This window comes from Leopardus geoffroyi, chromosome D4 (assembly GCF_018350155.1).
Source record: "Leopardus geoffroyi isolate Oge1 chromosome D4, O.geoffroyi_Oge1_pat1.0, whole genome shotgun sequence".
NCBI lineage: Eukaryota > Metazoa > Chordata > Mammalia > Carnivora > Felidae > Leopardus > Leopardus geoffroyi.
The window spans coordinates 70,918,184-70,939,901 of record NC_059342.1 but is presented as its reverse complement, the minus strand read 5'-3'; the positions used below and the strand labels follow the sequence as shown (position 1 = coordinate 70,939,901).

Here is a 21,718-nt window from a genome sequence, read left to right as displayed (position 1 = left end):
AGATGGTGTCTGCAGTTGAGGGTAGGATACCACAGTGGCCCAGAGTGCTGTGCTGGAGCCACAGCAGGTGGGTGGGGGACAGAGGTGACCTAGCACAGGGTATTGGAACCCAAGTTGGGTAAGGAAAATAGGAGACTGGTTACATAAGGCAAGGAGAGGATTGCTCAAACAATAAATACATCAAGGGTATTTGAACCGGCTATCTTGTCAACAAGGAGGTTACAAATATGGGGAGAATATGAGCCCTCTGGTATTAGATTAGAGTTAAAGGTATCAGGGTGAGCTCATGGTTTTCAAGATAGATAGGTAGGTAGGTAGGTGGATAGACAGACAGGCAGACAGACAGACAGAATGTGTATATATTCTCTAATTCTGTTCTTTGAGAGTGCCTGGGAACAGGGACAAACAATCTAATAACAATGAGCACACCAATCACCCAGATTTTGATTTCTAAATTCCATTCTCCACTAACAGGAATTAGTGCTATTTGAAGAAATGGCTGATTTCAGGGTTAGGAAAGTATCAGATAAAACTGGAACATATTGTGGCGTCAGAAAGTGAGGACGTGTCCATAGGATAATGAGACCATGTCAAAAGGACATGAAGTTAACTTGAAAGGGCTCCCATAAGCTATATCTATACAAATTAAGAATAAAACTAACAGAAATGGATTATAACCCACTGAATATAATAGGAACCCCCCAAGACCACACTTACATAAATAGATACATGAATAGATTTAAAGTTTGATGAGAAGTAGGATAAAGATTACATAGTACCAAATTAACTGTACAGAATATTTATTAATGTTTATTTATTATTTTAAAAAATCTTAATGTTTATTTATTCTTGAGAGAGAGAGAGAGAGAGAGAGAGCACGAAGCAGGGAGGGGCAGAGAGAGAGGGAGACACAGAATCCAAAGCAGGCTCCGGGATCTGAGCTGTCAGCACAGAGCCCAATGCAGGGCTTGAACCCACAAACCATGACATCATGACCTGAGCCAAAGTCGGACAGGACACTTAACCAACTGAGCCACCCAGGCATCCCATGTTTGTTTGTTTGTTTGTTGAGAGAGAGACAGAGGACAAGCAGGGGAGGAGCAGAGAGAGAAGGAGACACAGAAACTGAAGCAGGCTCCAGGCTTTGAGCCGTCAGCACAGAGCCCGACACGGGGCTTGAACTCATGAACCATGAGATCATGACCTGAGCTGAAGTCAAACACTTAACTGACTGAGTCACCCAGAGGCCCCAGAATATTTATTAATTACAAAGGACAAAGTAATTTTACTCTAGAACCTTATAAGACACTCCCTCAATCAAGTGATCCAAGTTAATATTATATGAAAAAAAAGTCAACATCTGTCCCTGATTGGACACAGTGAGAAGAAATAACATCATTTTTGTGGTAGTCCTACCAAAGATGCATAACCTACATGTACTCATGTGAAAGCATAGACAAATCCAAAATGAGGCATATTCTGTAAAATTGGGGATGACGGAGATCATGTTGGCAATTTATTCTCAAATGGTTCATAATAAGAGATATTTGTACTGTACTTGGGAACTTAAGGTTGAGACTGTTTCAAAATTTAAAAATTAATAATCAAAAGAGTTACCTTGAGTCACTGTAGATTTGACGGAAGCCAAGTGTCAAGATGGGAATAAGATCTGGATAAACCAAGTCAAACGCCAACAATTATATGTTAGGGTAATGCTTTTTAGATAGTCTCCAGTGAAAGAAGTTACCCCTCAGTCCATTATGAACCAATACTTTAAAAAAAAGCACAAAACTCCACACTTGGATTTGAGGACAATACCAAATTGCGACAAGAATTTTCAAATGCTTGCTCTCAACGTCTGTACTTATTCTCGGCATGGACCGGTAACGAACAGTCCGTGGACTAGCCCAGGTCACATTTTGAGTAGCACTTCTCTGCAGCAGGACGTGCAGAACTCTGATTGCCATCATATCCAAATAGGAAACAAAAACTACTGGTCACGCTGTTGTCCATAATGGTAGCAACATCACCACCATATTTAACACCAGCCATTTACACAAAGTATACAAAGGGACTGCCCAGGCAATGGGAGGGGACTAAAGACCTGCCTTTACAAAGAGTCAATTTCTCCAAATGTGTCATAGGATAAGAATGAATGAGACCACCCCTGATTCCAAAGAAATGGCACCGTGATGACTAAAAGGAAGACCAATCTAATCGTACAGAAGAGGGACAAAAACATCTATGGTCGATCCGCAACCCTGGGTCATGACTGTCATTGCTAGGAAAGAACCTGGCACTCAGACGGCGTTAGTAGAGCACGTTGTCCAAATCAGATGGGTTCAATTTAACTACAGATGCTAAGGGTCAAGCTACTGACTCCAACACAGTCCACACATGGGCTCACTCTGACACACTGCCCCTCCCTCAGCCAGAGGCAGCCCTTTCAAACAAAAGAGAACAATTCTCTACTAAACCAAACCCGGAACAGAACGATGGGAAAGGAGCCATTGCATCCTCTGGGAAATGGCACACCGTCCAGGCCCAGGGTTCTTCTGACTCCACTGGCATGTCCCTGGATACAAAAACCCTTGTGTCAGTGCCCCCGACACTAATTCTAGCCACACCCAGATGAGGCTCCACAAAGAAACACATGGGCTGGAATCAACCGATTCCCACGGCGTCTGTCTCTGGTGCGCACTTCACTTACCTGGAGCGGTTTTGTAGCATGACGTTCGGGAGGGCAGTGATTGGGCGTTCTTTGCCCTGGGGCTCTGGGTATTCTGCAAGACTTGCCTCTGCCTCTTCAGTTCCTCTTCCCTTTCTTGAGCTGCTCGGATCTCTTCTTCGATCATGGACAAAGTCCTCTGCTTCCTTGACCTCAGCTTGAAGGGCCCAACCATCACATCGGACTCTTGAGTGGCCAGGAGCGAGGCTGTGCTCCTCAGCTCAGCTGCCTCTGAGTACTTGCTGAAATAGCTCCCTTCCGGTCTGGTCTCCTCCATGTTTATTGGGCCACTGGGCTGTACGGCTGGCAGTGGCTGGGAGGGCCCCCTTTCCCTGAGTGCCTGGTCTTCAGCAGGCAGAATCTTTGGTAATACCTCCCTCTTCTCTTGAACAGGAGAAGACACCTGAGGCGGCTCAAACATGCTCTGAGGCTTCTCTGAATTGGGAGCCCCAGTGCCAGCTTCCTCTAGAGTTGTTCCAGGTCCCTGCTGTTCTGTCCCACCCTTGCTGGTTTCGGACACAGCTCTATCCACTTGCTCGGCTATGGCTTGTTGAATGGCATTCTGCACCAGGAGACCAGCCTGATACTCCAAGGGGTCATCAACCGATGGAGAGTCTCCCAGTGTGGATGAAGGGGAATAGAAACCGTGATCGCTAAAGGACTTGGAGACGCCTTCTCCTCGGCCCTCTGAAGGGTTGTCAGTTTGTGGAGTCTGGGGCAGAGAAAAATCAGCCAGTGAATTCTCCTGGAGGGCATTGGTTGTCTCATTGGAGGCCCCGCTGTCACTGATGTTGTCCATGCTAAAATCGTTGGACAGGGTCTCCAGGACAGTGGTATCCTGGGACCTCACTGACAATTCATCCAAACCAGAGTCAAGCTCCTCTTGGGTCAAAGAGACATTGACTGACCTTGAAAACTGATCCAAGATCCCAGGGTCGTCATCCTTGACCACAGTGAGGACGGCCCGGGCACTGGTAAACTCCCCATCCTCTGCCCACAGTTTGGATAAGGGCCCACGTTTGGAAGGCTCACTGTAGGGCCCTTCCCTCCCCTGAGGAGCTGTGCTGCCCTGGCTTCCCCCCGCAGGCTGACTCTCCAGGGCACAGCTGGCTTTCTGCTGCCCCTTGGCTGCTGATGCACCACTGTCTTCTGGAAGGCCCCCGACGGAAGCTGGTCTCGAGATGGTCAGTGGCTTGTCTGAGTTGATTGACCCCAGAGGCCTATAAAAGGGCTTGATAGAGAAGAGCCTAGGTGTACTCTGGCCCTTGGCCACTGTTTGCCTGGAACTCTCCATGAGCTGGAACTGTTTGCGAGCGGCAGAGAAGTCTATCTGCTCGGTGACGATGTCCTCCTTTACGTTTTCTGCCGCACTGGCCTGGTCACGGGAGGCCACAGGGGCCATGTAGAGCTGGGCTGGGGGCGGCTGCTGCTGTTGCATGAGCAGCTGTTCCTGCTGCGCCCTCCTCTCCTTGCGCTCCTTGTACTTTTTGTGCGACTCCAGATGTTCCTCGTCCAGCTGCTCCTCGATGGTTTTTTCCTGGGGAGGATTCCACCATTTTGCCGCGATGCCAGGATTCTTTTTCACGGCCTGGCTCCGGATGAGTTCTCTCCTTTCCTTTTCCAGCTCCAGCATCTCTTCCGAAGGCCTCACTTTTCTGACACAGAATTGCTCCTTCTCATTCTCGTCGTCCTCAAAGAGCTTGGAGGGTTTCTTGTCCTCGTGGAAGGCACGCAGCTCAAACTTGGCCTCCTTCTTCAGTGTGGTGAGCGTGAGCTCCCCGTCACGGCCCGAGCACCGCGAGCTGGTGGAGGAGCTGGGGCTCGCGGGTGCCTGGAGGCCGTCCCCCAGCAGATCTTGGGGCTGGTCAGGCGAGTGGCCGTTGGCTTTTCCACCCTCTGCCATGGCGTCAGAGTTGCTTGCGCTGAACTCGATGTGAGGAGGGGCCTGTCTGCCCGCTGCCCTCTCCGTGAGTTCTGGCTGGATGGCTGTGTGGGCAGGTGGGCTTCGACTGCTCGCCACGACGACTGCTCCAGGCTCTGGGGACGACGTGCCGTTGTAAGTTCCGTCCACAGCAGAGTCGCAGCAGCTGGCCTCCAGCACCTCGTCTAGATAGCGGATCTCTCTGGCCACATCATTATCCAGAGATTCATGGTGATCAGCGAGGAGGCCATTGTGGGGGGGTGAGTAGAAAGGGGAGGGGTGGTCCATGGAAGGCGGGGTAGAGGTGATTCCAGGAACACTTTTACATTCTGCAACAGAGACTTCAATTTCCATGTTTTTGTGATCTGGGGGAAGGGAGCTGGTTGCAGGCTCCAGGGGGCTGACGCTGCAATTGTCTCTCTCGTTTTTTAGCCGGACATCATCCTCAGAAAGCTGGGGAGGCTTCTGAAATAAACAGACAACAAAGGTCAGGGTTAGCTATTAAATCTCTTATGGAGGCGAACCCTGAGAAATTAACTGGTAACTCACTGGAAGAAAAACTGAAGCAATGACAAGTTCTTTGGCACAGAGATTTCTCTTCTAATAATTCTTCGCATATTCATTTTGCTGTGGTAATTCATTCATAAACCTCTCGATGTTACAGATTCTGCTTTGTTTACTGGGGGTCCAGAGAACGTTCAATAAATGCCAGTCCCATTCTTAAATTTAAAAGTAAATTAAGATTCAGATCATTTGAAGACATCGCTCAAATATCTTCTAAAGTAGAAAAGATTATATAGGAATTGTACCAGAATTTAATAAAATATCTTAATAGCAAACAACTGCAGAAATGTAATAGGACTATTTGTGTGTCCCCAAGTAGAGCAAGAAGGTCCTTTGGCATCAGCGATTTTTATTGAAATCCTCTGCCATATGTAATGCAATATTTCTGGAGACAAGAAACTTCCTGGAAAATTTTTCCAAGAGAAAATACTGGAGAACAGTAGATTCCTTCAATGGCTCCTTAACAGCTACAGGGCCCCAGTGCAATGGCTCTTAATCGATCATGTACATTATAAACACCGTAACCAAAGCCACTGACTGTATAGTTCTGTTCTCTGGGACTACATCAAAACAACACTCCTTAGAGTTAAGGAGTGAGGGCTGCTTTGAAAAGTTAGTAGCCAGCAGCAATTCACCAGTTCCTAAAATGCACTATATGTGATAGCTCCAATCTTATTGTTAAATAAGAAAAACCACATCTTTTTAATGTTTTGAAATAAATCCTATATTTTCACCAATCCCATGTGATTTCTTTTTGGGCATTAGTAAAATTAATTTTCAAATTCTAGGAGGATTTTTTTTTCATACCCAAGGATTCTGGTTTATCTCAGAAAATTCAGTGGTGAATTGTAAGCTTAATTTGAGTGTCCCTCAAGAATTTCACTGACACCTTGGTCAGGCTTGTTTTCCTCTCTTGAGTCTAGAGTATGCCTCGTATTACTGACATAGTACAATGCAAAACTGCAAGATGGTACCATTTTCATTTGCATCGGTTGTGAACAATTTTAAACTCTTAGAACATAATATTAAAACACCACCTCAGGATGATTCTCAGGAGATTCATTTCAAAACACTTCCAAGGAAGGTTCATAATTATGGATTTGTTCATGAGACTTAAACAGCATGGGAGTTTACCCTACATGCTCTGCACTTCTGTCAGAAAGCTGAAAACTCTCATGGTCATCCATGACCTAGAAGGTCATCCATGAGCTGGAAGGTCACCCATGAACAGGTGGTTTCTTTCACTCTTCATTTTTTACATTCTCCTTTAGACTTAAATCAATCAAGTAATATATGTTCCTTCTTTAGGAATAGGTAACAACGATTCTTTTGTCAATACCTTCTGGTCTTGGATGAACTTCCCGTCTAGTTCTGGTCTTTGTCCAAATCTGGTCCTTTAATACTATTAATATTTATAATGCTAATATCTTTATTTTATTTTATTTTTTTTACCATTATTAGCTAATGGTTCTTTTATCTTTAGAATGACATCAAGAGTCATGTCAAAGACATTTTTACTGCCTTTTAAAAACATTAACTAGACTTTCTTTTGGCAAGGCAATCGCCAGTAATATCTATGTCGTTAAGAATTACAGAAAAAATATTAAGTTTTATTTATTTATTGAGAGAGAGAAAGAAATAATGAGTGGGGGAGGGGCAGGGAAAGAGAGTCCCAAGCAGGCTCTGTGCTCTGCACCAAGCCTGACTCGGGGCTTGATCTCATGACCAGGAGATCATGACCTGAGCTGAAATCAAGAGGGGTATGCTTAACCGACTGAGCCACCCAGGCACCCTAAGAATTACAGAAAATTTGAATGCCTGCCACTTACTGGCTGCCATTCAATTTCAAATAAACCTACGTCAAAATTAGCCCACTCCATGGAAAGCTATTACTGGAATAAAGAGACCAACAAAAAGAGACACAAGGCACTGCTACAGTGAGAGACAGATTATCTGTGAATCTCCCACCCCAGCTTCATTTAGTCAATGATTTACTGCTAACAGTCTTTATGGGAATAAGGAGAGCTTTTCCTGTATCCTTTTTGGCTTCTGGGGGCGGAGGAGGGAAGATAGGAAAATGGCAGGAAGTTGCTGGAACTGAAAAATGGTTGAAAATCACTGCCCTATTGAACATAAAGTATTTTAGAGTAGTTGGCATAAGAGGAAAGAGGGTGGCATAGCATTAAAGGAATTTAAAAGGCAAATAATTCATTCTATAGCTCATTTGGTCATTAATCCATTCATTAAACATGCAGGAAGCTTATTTTGTGGGGTCATAATGAGATTAGCAGCAACAATAAGCTCCAGGAGACACTTTTTTTCTTAACAAAAATTGGACTTCCTAGGAAGCCCTAAGTCTCTTTTGGAGTTTATTTCATCTTGTCAGGAGGAGTGAAAAACTCGCCTATAGTTCTCTCCTGTTGCTAATCACAGGGATAGAAGGTCCTGAACCCCCTCCACAGCATTGCCCAAGAGCACGCTGTCTCTTTCTCCTGGGTACGTCCATTCAAGTGCCGGACAATGAGCTAGGAGATGCTCTGCCAGCGTTTTTTTCTCTCTCAGAACTTAAAAAGTATACCAACCCTTTTTAAGGCATACTTTCTGAAGTAGCAAGTGTTCCAATTCAAAACTTTAAAAGTCTGAGAACAGCTTCTGACAATACATTTTCGCAATGTCAAAAAGACTACCATTTGCTTTTCGTCAGAAATGATGAGTGTCATTCCTTGAATATCTTCTATGATGGGTCAAACTAAGATTTTACAAATGCTGATTACTGATTAAAAGTCAGAGTTTGGAGTCCCAATGTACTGAGACATGATTCCGTTCCAATACACTTGTGTAAAAAATCTAGGCACTGGAGGGTGTAGACAGGAAAGCGGCTCTCTCTCCTTCCCATTACAAGGGGGCTCCTCCCCCTTCTTTCCATAAATTCAGAACATTTTTCTTGACACTCTGTTCCATGTACTTCAGAGAGTAGCAGCTCTACACCCTAATCAAGGTAGAAGTAATTAAAGAGATAACCCTGACTTACTGATTCACAACCATGCCTCAGAGATCCTGAGTTTTTGTAAAGTTAGGCAACAGTTATAACAAAGGAGTTCCATTCTCAACTGGAGGAATTTACCTTCACGCAAGATGGCCTGATACAATCAAAGCCACCTGTAAACTACACCAGGTAAACAGAAGTGGCAGGAATCTGGGCTTGGTGTCATTAAATGATGTCCTGCTCAAACCAACAAATGCTCAGTGCTCCCTTCGAAGATTAAAAAGACTAGACTTTTCCCTATGCTTCAGATAAGGTGAACCTGATTCCGGATTCAGATAAAGTACACATTCATCAAGGGGACTGGGAAGTCCTTCTGAAATCAACTGTGCCTCAGTGCAAAACAGAACAAAAACAAAAACAAAACCGAGCAAACTGGATTTTCAAAGGGTGCTAAGGGGCACCCTCTTTGGACTGCCCCTGCTAACCCTCCAGGTGGAGGCTTGGTAGAGCATGACACATAATACCTGCCAGCCTACTGGCTTCCCCAAATAGCTAATAGCTGGTCAGGACGTCTACTATTTACTTTAGAAGATGTGGGCGGAGACAATATAATACAGCTGTATGTGTGTGTTTGAAATTAGTTTAAATTACATGCAGAAGCAGAGAGCCAACCTAACTGGGAATATACACTCTAGGAGTGGTCAACCAGGATCTAATCAGAAATTCCAGGCTCCACAGATGGCTTCCTTCCTGGGTAGTTTGGCTCTCTTTAACTCCCATGGCCCCCTGAGGCATTGCCAACTGGCATCATTAAGGTGAGAAATGGGTTTTCATCAGTGAAATTAGTGGCTTGTCAATTAGCATGATAAAAACTGGAAATCTGGTGAAGTTGGTGGTGTTCAAATTTGCGGATTAGAGATGTTCTCCGTCCTTTCCCGAAATAGATTTACAGACAGAGTGAGCAGGGCAGGGGAAGGGGGCTCGTACACCCTTAGGGATGGTGCTTTGAGCCTAAAAGCTAAATGGCTCTTTCTCTGCCTTGAGGTTCAGAGGACTTTAATGGTTTATTAACCCCTATAGGGTAAGGGAATCCTGCCTTGTAAAACCTGTCTTCATGCAAGGTGGGGCTGGAGCATCTAGAATCTTCAGGAGCTGGGATTTCTTTGAGGTTACAGACAGTAGGTTTTATGCCTACTTTTACAAATGGTTGCTTAATAAACGTCTGTATGGGTGCCAGAACTCAGTGCAAGACGTGCTTTTATTATAACCCAGTAGCCAGGTTGTGTCTCAAGCTGCCGCTATTTACCAAAACGTGTTTCATAGTTATGCAAAACAAATTAGTATGGGTTAGTTTACAATATGGGTGGTGCCTGAGATCGCCTATGAAAGTTCTGCCAGACCCTATGCAAGACAATCATGGGACTCTCCTTGGCAGACTGTAACTCCTTTGTAAGCAGGACTTGTAACAAGATCTCTCAAATCTGTTTCGGGAATTAGAGTAGATAATGTGTTTAAAAGTACTATGTATACTGAGAAGTGTTTAATGCAAATGTTCCTTATTATTAAGCAATTTTACACGGAAGTGTAAATGACCATTATTAAATTCTCTCTGGGAGCTGGTTGACTTTTTGTGGGGAGGAGCAGGGCGTGATGGGGAAGTTTTCATTTTGAGAAGAAATCCACATGAGGCAATTACAGGGGAAAGGCCGAGAGGCAAGGCTAGAAGTCAGACCTAAGGCATCTCTAACCTCCCTAATCTTTTCCAGTCACATCGGAAGCAGAGGAGGGGTCGCACATTGGCCTGAACAGAACCTGGACCATTGCCAATACACTACTAGCTGCACAGATGTACAAGTGAATGAGGCAGCACAATGAGCCTGTTTGGTGGGCACACTGTGAGTGTCACATCCCCATTTTTTTAAAGTTTATTTATTTGGAGACACAGAGAGAATGGGGGAGGGGCAGAGAGAGAGAGAGAGAGAGGGAGAGAGAGAATCCCAAGCAGGCTTCAGCATGAAGCCCAGTGCGAATTTCGAACCCACAAACTGTGAGATCATGACCTGAGCTGAGATCAGGAGTCAGATGCTCAACCGACTGAGCCACCCAGGTGCCCCGTCACATCTCCATTTTACCGCGGACACACTCGGTTCATAGTACACAAACATACACGATCTGGGCTGATACTTGCAACAAGGCCCTTTTGTATGCAAAACTTTAGTTTTAAAAGTTTAGAATATGAGGTTTAGAGAAATTGAAAGATTTTTCCCAAGATCACCTGGCTAGGAAGTGGCAAAGACAGGATTTGAAGGCCAGTTCTTCCAAATTCTCTCCTAATACTCCAAAAAGTGTTCTCAGTGACAGCAGGCTTCCAAAATGATTAGGGCTATGTTAAGAAGGGTGGATAGACTTAAAGAGTATTCACTTGGCTTTCTGGTTGACCGTTTGCACACCTGTATCTCTAGAAGTGATGGGAGACACGCAATTTGGCTTCAGAAGTCAGAGACCCCTCCCCACCATTTATTCAGAAAGGAACTGAGACAGACTTCCTGGAGACTTAGTTTCAGCTTCCTTTCTTTTGCTCTCCCTGTAGGCCCCCTAGTTAGAAATGAGGGTGCTGACTTCCTGCACGGTCTGGGAATTTTACCTTTCCAGCCGGCCTCTGAGGAGAGTCCTCTGCTTCCTCCACGACAACCCAGGGGCAAAATATTAATACCCCACATCCCAGACATTGCAATAGACACCATGCATAAAGGCTGTGACTCCTTCCCAACACCACAGAGTCAACAGCACAGGCGAGATTCTAGAAGACTGTGTAATTTGCCCAGGAAACACATCAGGGTCCTGACAGCTGCCCAGCTGGGGTGATGGACGCCAGTGTGCTCTCTCTTCCCAAGGCACTTGCATCTGCAGCTGGGCGTATCATGAGCTGAAAGAACTTGAAGGAGGTACATTTTCCTTAGCAGATATGGCTGGGACCAGGGGGTTACCAAAAAGGTGTCCTTTGCTACAAGGACAAGCAGGAAGCTGTAACTTCTACTCAAATGTATTCACAGCTTCCCCACCCACCTCCCCACCACCCTCAGGCTGTTACCTCTTGACACAGCCTGTTACCAGCTGTGACCTCCCAGGCTCCTAGCCTAAATGCCTGGTGTGACCCAAATCACTCAAACATCAGAGGCAGGCTGCACAACCAGCTTCCTACTCTGAATAACCCAGATTACTTCCTACTAAGGCCATGCTATTTAAATTAGAAAGACTTTTCCCCAGGTAATAGGTGACCTGATCCTTTAATCCAGTTATTTTTAAGTTCCACCAAAAATACAAACTCATTCTTGGCCAGGGAACAGAGGCGTGGCTATAAAATAAAACTTCCGCCTAGCTGTGAAACCAGAGAGCATCTCCGTTTTCCCTTCTTACCCTTTCTGTCTTTTCCTAAGTCAAGTTTTGAGTACACAGGGCACAATTGCTCTCACAGCAGAGAACTGGTTCTGTGGTCCATGTGGTGGAACCGTCTATAATGCTTCTTACAGGACTCAACTTCCTGGCTGTTATTTCTATCACGAAGATAAATGGAAGGAAGGGATGCAACCCGGCTCATGGAGGCTGCAAAGATGTCCACATTACTCTCCTGAACTTTATCAGAGTTGGAGGGACCAGACTGGAGCTAAGGTCTGGAGATCTGGGGCAGAGGGACTCCCTAAGCTGAGGGAACTTCAGGAGTGTGGGAGGGGAGCCCAGAGGCTGAAGAGGTCAAAATGCATTCCTATGAGGATAAGCATGCCCTGGGAACCTGCTGAGTGGTAAGCTTTGGGCGGGGCCCTGGTGGGGTGGGGTCCCCTGAGCTCTGGGGTGGTCCCTACTCTGCAGCAAGGAGCGTACAGCCTCGGAGGCAGAGATTTCCAAGGAAATCTCCAAAGAGAGAAAAAAGTACGAGGCAAAGAAAGTGCTAAGTCGGAAGAAAATCCCAGCCCTGTACAACAGCACACACCGGGCTGGCTAGAAAGAGTTTATGAAGAAAACCGGGAGTGCCCAAATTCCTCAGCAGCTGGCCTGCAGCTCCTCAGACCCTCCCTGCTGAAGATGGCAACCTGGGGGCAGGCCGGAGAAAGTGTGGGGGGCCTCTGAGTAGTCCCCTTCCACCCAGCCCTGTGAGGGAGCAGAGAATGGGAATGTCTGAGAATGTCTTGCTTCCTTCCTTGGTTTGGCTTCAGGCTTCGGCCAGCAAGGGGAGGGGAGAAGTGATAGCCTGGGCCATATTCCAGTCCAAAGGCCTTTCCTCTTCTGCCCCCTCGCAGCGATTCTTCCGGCCTAGAGGACCAGGGGCCTAGGTTGACGGTGGGAAGCCAGAAGCCCGAGAAGGACCCCTTCCTGGTTGATGGGAACGTGCCAGACTTAAAGACCCTGAGCACTCCTGGGCAGTTGCAGGCTAAAGTCAGACCAGGCGGGCTCAGGGTTAAACGCTCTGACCCCTGATCCAGGGAGCTAACACTAACAATGGCTCTTGGACCTCCTGCCGTGAAGCATTACAGCTAAATATGACTGGGACAGTTCTAAAAAGATGTTCCTGCTCTTACAGGCCCGGCCTTTCTTGCTGAGAGCTTCTATGGCATTACCATCCTGCTATCTCTCTGGCTTAGAGTACAGATACAGCCTTAGAGTATAGATACGGGCTTGAAGATGGGACGAAAATACTTCTAGAACCTTCCTTCACTGGAAACAAACTACGTCTTGGCTCACACTTCTGTTGAAGGAAAGTGGTCAATTTATAACGTCATGGAGTCTCCCCGAGACCACAGCCTGCCCTATTAATAGTATCCCCTTAACCCAGCTTCAAAGTCACCGGCTCAGATGTCAGGCTGCACATCTGGAATATGTCAAGGTGTCGTTTGATTAACACATTTACAGCTTGGGCTTTCTGTGAAAGCAACTGAAGATGGGGGTGGGGAGCCAGGGGGGTTGGAGGGAGGAAGGAAGCTGTTTCCTTTTCTATAGCAACTGGTGAAAGGTTTGTTTCTTTCAGCTGCCTGGAGATCCACTCCCCACAGGAGTGACTGGGAACGGCTGGGAGGCTTTAGGGTTGCCCCAGCTGAGGAAAGATGCTTCGTTTCTGCTCCAAGAAGGTCAAGCTTCACTTCCTCCTCAATGCAACAAACTCAGAGCTCTGTCAAGGAGTCCTCAGATGCTCTTCTCCCCAGAGGCCCTTTTCTCCATGAGACGATTTTACAGGGCAGTCCCCACCTCCAGAATAAACCAACATCAAGGCCTCAGAGGGAACTCTGGCTCCTGCAGCCAGAAATTTCTAGGGTAACTAATTCTGCCGAAAGCAAAAGCAAGTCCGGCTTTAGTTCTTTATAACTCAGCTGTGTCCCTCTTGGTTTTAAAATAGTTCAGGATCTTGGGTTCTTGCCTGGCCAACCACTAATGGCAGAGAGCAAAAGCTGAGCACCACTGTGGACCCAGCACCAATCCACTATGTTGAGGCAGAGAGCCAAGAGAAAAGAGGAAACGGTGCCAGAAGCCTCTGAGCTTAACCCTTTGTCCACAGATGACACTGTGCACATGAACGGAGCTGATGAGGTTCTCTTCCCACTCCCTGGGCTCCTACAGGACACAGGCACACACATTCCCCAGAAAGCCCCGAGTCATTCCGTGAACGTGGCGGGTCCCACAGCTCGGCCTCGTTACAGACCAAATAAATACAAGGCGTTAACTAGAAAACCAGTCACCAGAGTCACTGGGTCGCTTGCTTCTGTTCCGGACAAGGACAGACACACAGGTTCTCTTTCGCAGACACCCTCACGCACCATCGTCCCGGCCCCGTGTGCCACACGTGTGCATCTTTGCACGCACTGGACGCGTGGTGCCGCGCTTCCTCTCTGCCATTTAACTTGCAAGCTGGGGGGGTTGACGAGATTTCCAAGAGAAGCAAGTCGCCAGTCGGAGCTCAGCTGCCCACTCTGCCTCTAGAGGGAAAGGACTCCGCAGCACAGCCCTACAGTCCCGAAGCTGAGTCCCCCTCCACCAGCATGGGCCCCGGGAAGGAACCCGTTCCTTCCAGATTAGAAATGAAAAGGACAGTAAGATAGGTCAGCAGACTCGGCTTACCCTGCCCACAGTGCGTGTCTCAAACGTCCCCAGTCGGAACTGCCTCTTTTTCCAGACGGATTCCTGCGCACTGGCTCAAGCAGGACAAATTCCTTCCGAGCCTCCTGACTGAAGCCTGTGATGTCACAGCCGCCCCTCCCTCTGCTCCCTAAAAGGCCATTCACACAAAGAAGGGCTTTAACCTCCTTCAGAGAACCTTGGCCCCTCCCTAGAGGCCGAGCCTGGAGGGCAGGCTCAGGCCAGAGGCAACCCCAGCCTTCTCCCCAGGTGCTCAGAGGGCCCCAGGAGCTCCACCCTGTACATGGGAACCAGTTACCACTGTCTTCTTAGAAAGTCAGAGACCGGCCTCGGGCAAGCAGGGAATTAATATCCTGGCGATGCTGAGGTAGCAAAAAATCTGAAAGATCCCGAAGATCCAGTAAAATTATATATACTATAAATACAATACATATATAATATTATATATAATATACATAATACTGTGAATAGATTTAGAGTAGATATACGTGCCTGTGTGTCTGTAAAGTAACAAACGCTCACTGTAGAAAATTTGGAAAATACAAGTTATTCATCTTCCTTCCACTCAGAGGAAAACAGTTAATATTTTATTGCGTCCCAGTTAGTCTTCTTTTTAGAAATATGTATTTAATATAGTGAAGACCAGACACTACATGCAATTTTGGGGCCAACACTTTTTAACTTCAGAAGTTTATCTCACAAGTACTTTTTATGTCCTTCAATGGTCTTTGGAAGATAGATTTTAAAGGGTTACACGGTCTCTCACGCTGAAGTAGGACAGAGGAATTTGAAGTCTGGGATGAGTGTTGTTACTTCAAGATGTGTCCGGGGGAAGTGGCTCCGTTTTCTCAGAGGTAACCAGTATCTTCTGCCACCAAACAAGGACAGCCAAAAAACCAGATCCCTACGTACCTCGGGTGGACACAAGTGTCACCAACACCCCCCGCTCTGTACCACAGAATCAGACTCCCAGCATTACACACTAAAGCTAATGAGTGATGATGTAAGTCCCCCTGCCCAGGGATTCTGACTGGCCCCCAACACTGCCCCCAGGTTCTATCCACCTGGTCCCCAAACTTAGGTTGACCTAGAAGAACAATTGGCATAATAACTCAGGGGCTGGCTGAGAAAGTCAGTCAGAATGCAGGTCCCTGCGCGGCTGTGAAGGATTCATTTTGGAGAAGACAGAGAGAATGGATATTTACAGGGAGAGGACAGCAAATGCCAAGCATGGTCCTGCACAGCCAGCAAGTTCAGGAGCAGTTTGGGAGCCATTTCTCCTGGTAAATCAGGCGGGCAGCCCCGAGTTGGTGGCCGGACTCCCCAGTGGTCTGCGGGTTGGCCAGCAAAGCAGACCTCCCTGGACCTTCTCGAGAATATAAGTCAAGGAAAGAATAATCAGAGTGGATGAAGCTCAGGCAGAGACTTTTGGAAGAAAAGCTAAACGTACACTATACAACTATTTACAACATCTAAACAACACCTATAATATGCAGAAACTTATTTAGAAATATCCAGGAGTTTCTCAAGGGCTAACTCGGTGATACCAAGTCATCAGGGAATAGTGTGGAAACTCTGAATTTATGTACCCTTTGGAATAATTGGAAAGTTCTTTGGTACAGTCAGAGGTATTTCAAGACGCTACTTGACAGTCTAAAGTAAAAATGAGGTGGGGAAATTACACACCAAGGGTGGCATTGCTCTGCTAGAGAGTGACAAAGCAGACGAGGGCCTTCCACGAAGACACGTTTTCAAGCCATGAGGCAAGAGTGGTACCTAGGACCTTCGACATAATCACATCTGCCCCCTCTGCTTCCATGAGGAGGTTTATAAAAAATAGTTGTTTTAAATCTTCCCTGTTCACAAAAGAGAGAAGGATATGTGCTCTTAAAGTACTATGACCTAGGGGTACCTGGCTGGCTCTGTCGGTGGAGCATGTGACTCTTGAGCTTGAGGTTGTGAGTTTGAGCCCCACCTTGGGTGTAGAGATTATTAAAAACAAATAAATAAATAAACTTTAAAAAATAAAATAAACTAAAGAAGAAAAAATAATAATAAAGTACTATTATCTAATTTGTAGCCATGCTTCTCTCTCTCTCTCTCTCTCCTTTTAAGATTTTGAGTAATCTCTATACCCAACACAGGGCTTGAACTTACAACCCTGAGATCAAGAGTCACATGCTCTACCAACTGGGCCAGCTAGGTGCCCCATAAGTAGCAGGCATGCTTCTGACTGGAGTCTGAGATGCTATGTTTCACTACACACACACACACACACACACACACTGTTATGGGTTGGAACCCAACTTCCCAGGTATAAGTCCTAACACACAGTACCTCAAAATGTGACCTTCTTTGGAGACAGGGTCTTACAGAAGTAATCAAGTCACATGATCATTAGGGTGGGCCCTAATCTAATATACTAGTACCCTTATAAAAAGAGACTTAGAGACATACCTAGAAGAGAGACCACGTGAAGATACAAGAGACAAGGCAGCCACCCATAAACCAAGGAGAGGGGCTTGGAATAACCCTTCCCTACAGTCCTCAAAAGGAACCACGCTGCCACCTTTCACACTTCCCGTGTCCAGGACTACGAGCCAGTAAATTCCTGTTGCTTAAGCCACACAGTTTGTGGTCCTTTGTGATGGCAGCTCCAGGAAGTGAATACACATGCACACATTCAGTCACACATGTGCACACATGCATGCACACGCAGGCACTCACACTTGTGCACACGCATATGTACACTTACGCGCACACACACCCCTCCTTCTGGTTGCAAAAATCGGATGGAGTTTAGGAAGACTGTGTGGCAAAGCCACAGTTGGGTGCTCCAGAAAAGCGCTTTATACTCCAAGGCAGAGGGAAAAATTTTCAGTCTCCGAGGGTGTCTGGCTCTGGGGGGGAACGAAGCCATTTTGAAACTTGGTCCTGGTTGGCTGGGGAACAGAGTGCAGTTTGTGAGGGCCCAGGGCCTGGTGTCTGTAGGAGATCGATGCTGCTAAGCCATCATTCAGCAAATATCTGTTGCCCCCCTACTGGGTGCCAGTCATATCTTCTCTGTTTATTCCTCCACCAACGGCAAGGTGAGGCTTCTCATCCAGTCCAAAGAGGGGCACGCCCCAGCCCATGCAGCCAAGCCCTCCCTAGGGTCACACAGCTGGTCAAGAACAGAACTCTGGCTGGAAGTCACGAATTCCACCCGGAGAGCAGAGCTCTGCCCTGGGAGGCACAGTGGGCAGTTCAGGGGGGAACCCGGGAGTGTGACAGCAAACGGGAGGCAGAAACCGGTGGTCTTTGAAACCGTGCACCTGCTGCTTCGTGACTTTTGCAAGGCTGGGTTTCTTTTCTGGGTCTCAGTTTTCTGGGCTGAGAAATGAGACACCCAAACCAGGCGAACCCTCAAAATTCACTTCCTTTCTGCTCCTAATCCTTGTGGTTCTGTGATGTCGGCGTGAACCCTGGGCAAAGGTGAGGCGCTAGGCTGTTCTGAGTCTGGTAACCGTGAGGGCAGAGCCGAGAGGAAGCAAGCCAGCAAATGGAAGCAGCAGCAGCAGCAGCCTCAGGCTTTGAAACTGCTTGAAACGTGTGCCAAGAGAGATTTCAAGGATTCCCAGCTGGAACTTGGCTGCCTTAGACGTTCCCCTTGTCAGAACTATAACTCTTTCGCTGAAGGAGTTTATTCTGCTAAGTGTAGCCAGCCCATGTATATACCTTCGTGTGACAGAATGTTCCAAAGCAGATCTGCTGAGATCGGGAGGAACTAGATGGAAGCAGGCATTGTGGAGACAGGCTGGCTTCAAAAATGGTGAGACCCAGCCTGCTGCATGGAATTACAAACCAGGGAGGAGGGGAGAGGTCGGGGCTGGGAAAGCTCCCTCCACATGCTTCCCAGAACAGAGGGGAGCTAGGGGTTTGCAGCTTTTTAAACTGCTCCAAGGTCCAATGCAAGGCACACGCCAAAGGAAGCCAGTGTCTCAGCACCTCTAAATGTCCCTTCTAAGTGGTCATGGCTGCCTTCTCCCCTACCGTTCAGGTAGGTCCACCTCAAGTCCCACCTCCACATGACTCCACACAGCAGCAAGGAGGCCAGTATTTAAAGCAAGTTACACTTAGATGTGAACGTGACGGGAATATTCATAATTAAAAATAGCCTGTTTACCCAAAGGGATCTCTAACTGGGGTAAAGTGTGGGAAACTAAGACTCGCCCAGTCCTTAATTTATTGAGGGAAAATTGATGAGAAGGGAACAGCATAGCAACTTTGCTTAGAAAGACTTTAGGAAATTCAGTCAGCTGTACCTCCCTGGTGCTCAGGGCACTAAAAGCCACAAAGCGGGGAGCTGGCAAGAACCCACACGTGGATGTATGGACTACCAAGCTATGTCATGTGCCATGATCTTATTTATTCCCACAAAAAAAAAAAAAAAAAAAAAAACATTATTCTACAGAGAGAGAAATAGTTCAACAACTTCCAAGCCCTTACCCTTCACATTATACCCTGCAATCACTCAGTGTACCCTCTGACTGCCTCCAGTACTGCTCAAAAGGTTGGCTTTAGGAGGGAGGAAAATCCAGAACCCTTATGGTCTGTGTTATGCTTCCTTCCAGAACCAGAATCTGGCTTCCTTCCAGAATGTGAAGATGAGTAATGGCCCTCTAAGGGAAAGGGGCTGAAAAAACCTAGCAGAGCAGTGCAGTGCCACAACACCTGACATTCACTACATTTCTGCCCTGAGTCTTTAGGAACTCCCTCCACCAAGGATCTTAGACTCGAAGGGTCCCTCTGCTTCCTGTCTCAGACACTATTACTCTTATCTTCTGCAGGAATGTTGGTGACATCATAGCGTATCGTGGAGGGCAAAGCTTTAGAAGAAATGCACTGCCACCTTGTAACAATAAAAACCTTCAGGTAATCCGGCAATTGTATTATTAGGTATTTACCAAAAGATTTAAAAAAATACAGATTGAAAGGGGTACATGCACCCCAATGTTAATAGCAGCAACAACGGCCCAACTATGGAGAGAGCCCAGATGTCCATCGACAGATGAATGGATAAAGAAGATGTGGTATGTACGAATGTTATACATTTGAACTGTAAATACATTTAGACTTAGGGACGCCTGGGTGGCTCAGTTGGTTAACTGTCCGACTTCAGCTCAGGTCATGATCTCACGGTTCATGGGTTCGAGACCCATGTTGGGCTCTGTGCTGACGGCTCGGAGCCTGGAGCCTGCTTCGCATCCTGTGTCTCCCTCTCTCTCTGCCCCCCCCCCCCAAAAATAAATAACATTAAAAAAATTTTTAATACATTTAGACTTAAAATAGACCAAGGCTTGGCTACTTGTTAGGTATTGCAGTGCCTCTTAATCTCCATTTTCTCTCTGCACAATGAATACTAAAGCCTTCACTCAGTCATGATGACGAATGTGTATCCAAACGTAGCCTGCCCTCAAGGAAGCTGTGCTTTCTTGCTGTGGTAACATTATACTTTTAGCAGCAGGCTCTCACTATTGCAACTTAGGGCAATATACTCTTCCTTTTTCATCAAAGATAAGTAATTGACTCCACTGTCATGTATGAATATTTTCCTTCCACGAGCTTCCTCTTCCCAGAAAAGTTGTGAACCACTATGTGAGTAACCAATTCCTCTTGGGAAGCCAAATGTCATAGAATTTCATAAACTATGTCACAGTCAAGATATGTCATAGGAAAACACCTGTGAAAAATTTCCAAAGGCCTGAGCAGTCAAGGAGAAAACAAAAATTGGAGGCTGACTTTATGTATTATTCTAAACAACAGTCTTTTTTTTTTTTTCTACGTTCAACTTAAATGTGCAGATGAGTCCATCTAGTAAACCTTCCCATCCACCAACAAGACAGACAGACAGGTAGACACAAACACACACACACACACACACACAGTGACTTTAAATCAATTTGTTGTTCTAGTAAAGTACTGTAAAGCTTTGAGTAAGGTTTTAAAAATAGTATTTGGGGGCGCCTGGGTGGCGCAGTCGGTTAAGCGTCCGACTTCAGCCAGGTCACGATCTCGCGGTCCGTGAGTTCGAGCCCCGCGTCGGGCTCTGGGCTGATGGCTCAGAGCCTGGAGCCTGTTTCCGATTCTGTGTCTCCCTCTCTCTCTGCCCCTCCCCCGTTCATGCTCTGTCTCTCTCTGTCCCAAAAATAAATAAACATTGAAAAAAAAAAAAAAAAATAGTATTTGGAAAAAAAATACTGTGGGTTTGCCAAACCTAGTATGCTGTAAGCAAAACCACCTCGTCGGTTATTAATGTATAAAGTAAATGCTGAGCAGCTTAGAGACGGATGGTAACTGCACTGGGGCAATCCTGAACCCTTGGCCGTGGACCCAAGTGCCAATTCTGCCTTGGGATCCCTTCCCATCTGTGCCCCCAGTTCCCAGCCCTCAGGCAGCAAGGAGTCAAGTTCCAGAGTAGACTCACCCACCAAGCTCTTCCCCACTCAAAGGCAGGAGGTATTGCAGAGTATGCCTTCATCTCCCCAAGCCTATGCTTACAATTCTGGAGACAGAAGGAAAACACAACAATCAAGAGGTACTTTTAAAATGAAATAACTGGCGAGCTGCAAGAAAACTCAACAAAAGGATCCACCAGTTACCAACAGGAAAAAGGTTTGGTCCTACTGAATCAGCTACCAATGGATTGCAAGGGAACTACTGGAAGGTTCTGGAAGGTTTAGACCCCCCCCCCCCCCAGAACAGGTGGGTCACTATGTGTCACTAAGAACTGCCACTCACTTTTCTTAGGTTTCTTCAGAAGCACAAAGCCATATGTGAAGGCAGACTGTGTAGTAAATAGACCTCTGCTCCAACTAACTCCAGTGCTCTCTGGCAGGAAGACAGAACTCCAGGAAAGTCCAGATGGTCAATCTCAGAATCCTGCTCTGCCAGGACTAAGTGGCAATTCTGGATCAGGATAGGTGCTGGGGACACTGGTCTGCTGAAGAAGAGGAAGGTGCAAAGGGCAGCCAAAAGGCAAGGAAGGCTTCAGCCAGGCCCGTCCAGATTTTCTGACTCCCACCTCATGCAGCAAAACGATACCCTTGACTACACAGGATTCTGAGCCTGGTACCAGAATTGCATTTGTGATTGAAACCAAGGGAAGCTTGCCCCTAACATTGAGGACCTAACCCTGGTTCCGCCATGTGTTTTAACCAGGGGTGAGCACATTCCCCTTGTGCCCCCAGCACTGTGCTCTCCCAATCCTGCACTGGGCCAGCACTGCTGGACCACACTCTGGGAAAAGTTTGGGCAGCTGAGCTCTGGAGGCGCTGAGGGCCAGTCACCTGCTTCCGTCCACTGCCTTTGTGGCTCTGAATGCCAGGAAGGAACCTCTGCAGGAGAAGGAAAGCGT

The 21,718-nt window shown here is 46.7% G+C and overlaps 1 protein-coding gene across 15 annotated transcripts in view; it reads right to left on the bottom strand.

Moving 5' to 3' along the window:
* The window catches only part of PALM2AKAP2 (PALM2 and AKAP2 fusion), a 454,391-nt gene that overhangs the window by 30,345 nt on the left and 402,328 nt on the right, over nucleotides 1-21,718 (bottom strand). For 13 of the 15 annotated variants that reach the window (XM_045469855.1, XM_045469856.1, XM_045469859.1 and 10 more), the window contains one exon: nucleotides 2,711-5,114. In XM_045469855.1, the coding sequence (XP_045325811.1) occupies nucleotides 2,711-5,114 (2,404 nt within the window). Of the gene's footprint in view, nucleotides 1-1,617; nucleotides 1,670-2,710; nucleotides 5,115-14,304; nucleotides 14,432-21,718 lie in introns of those variants that run through there. The other 2 variants (XM_045469857.1, XM_045469869.1) reach the window with 2 other exon arrangements.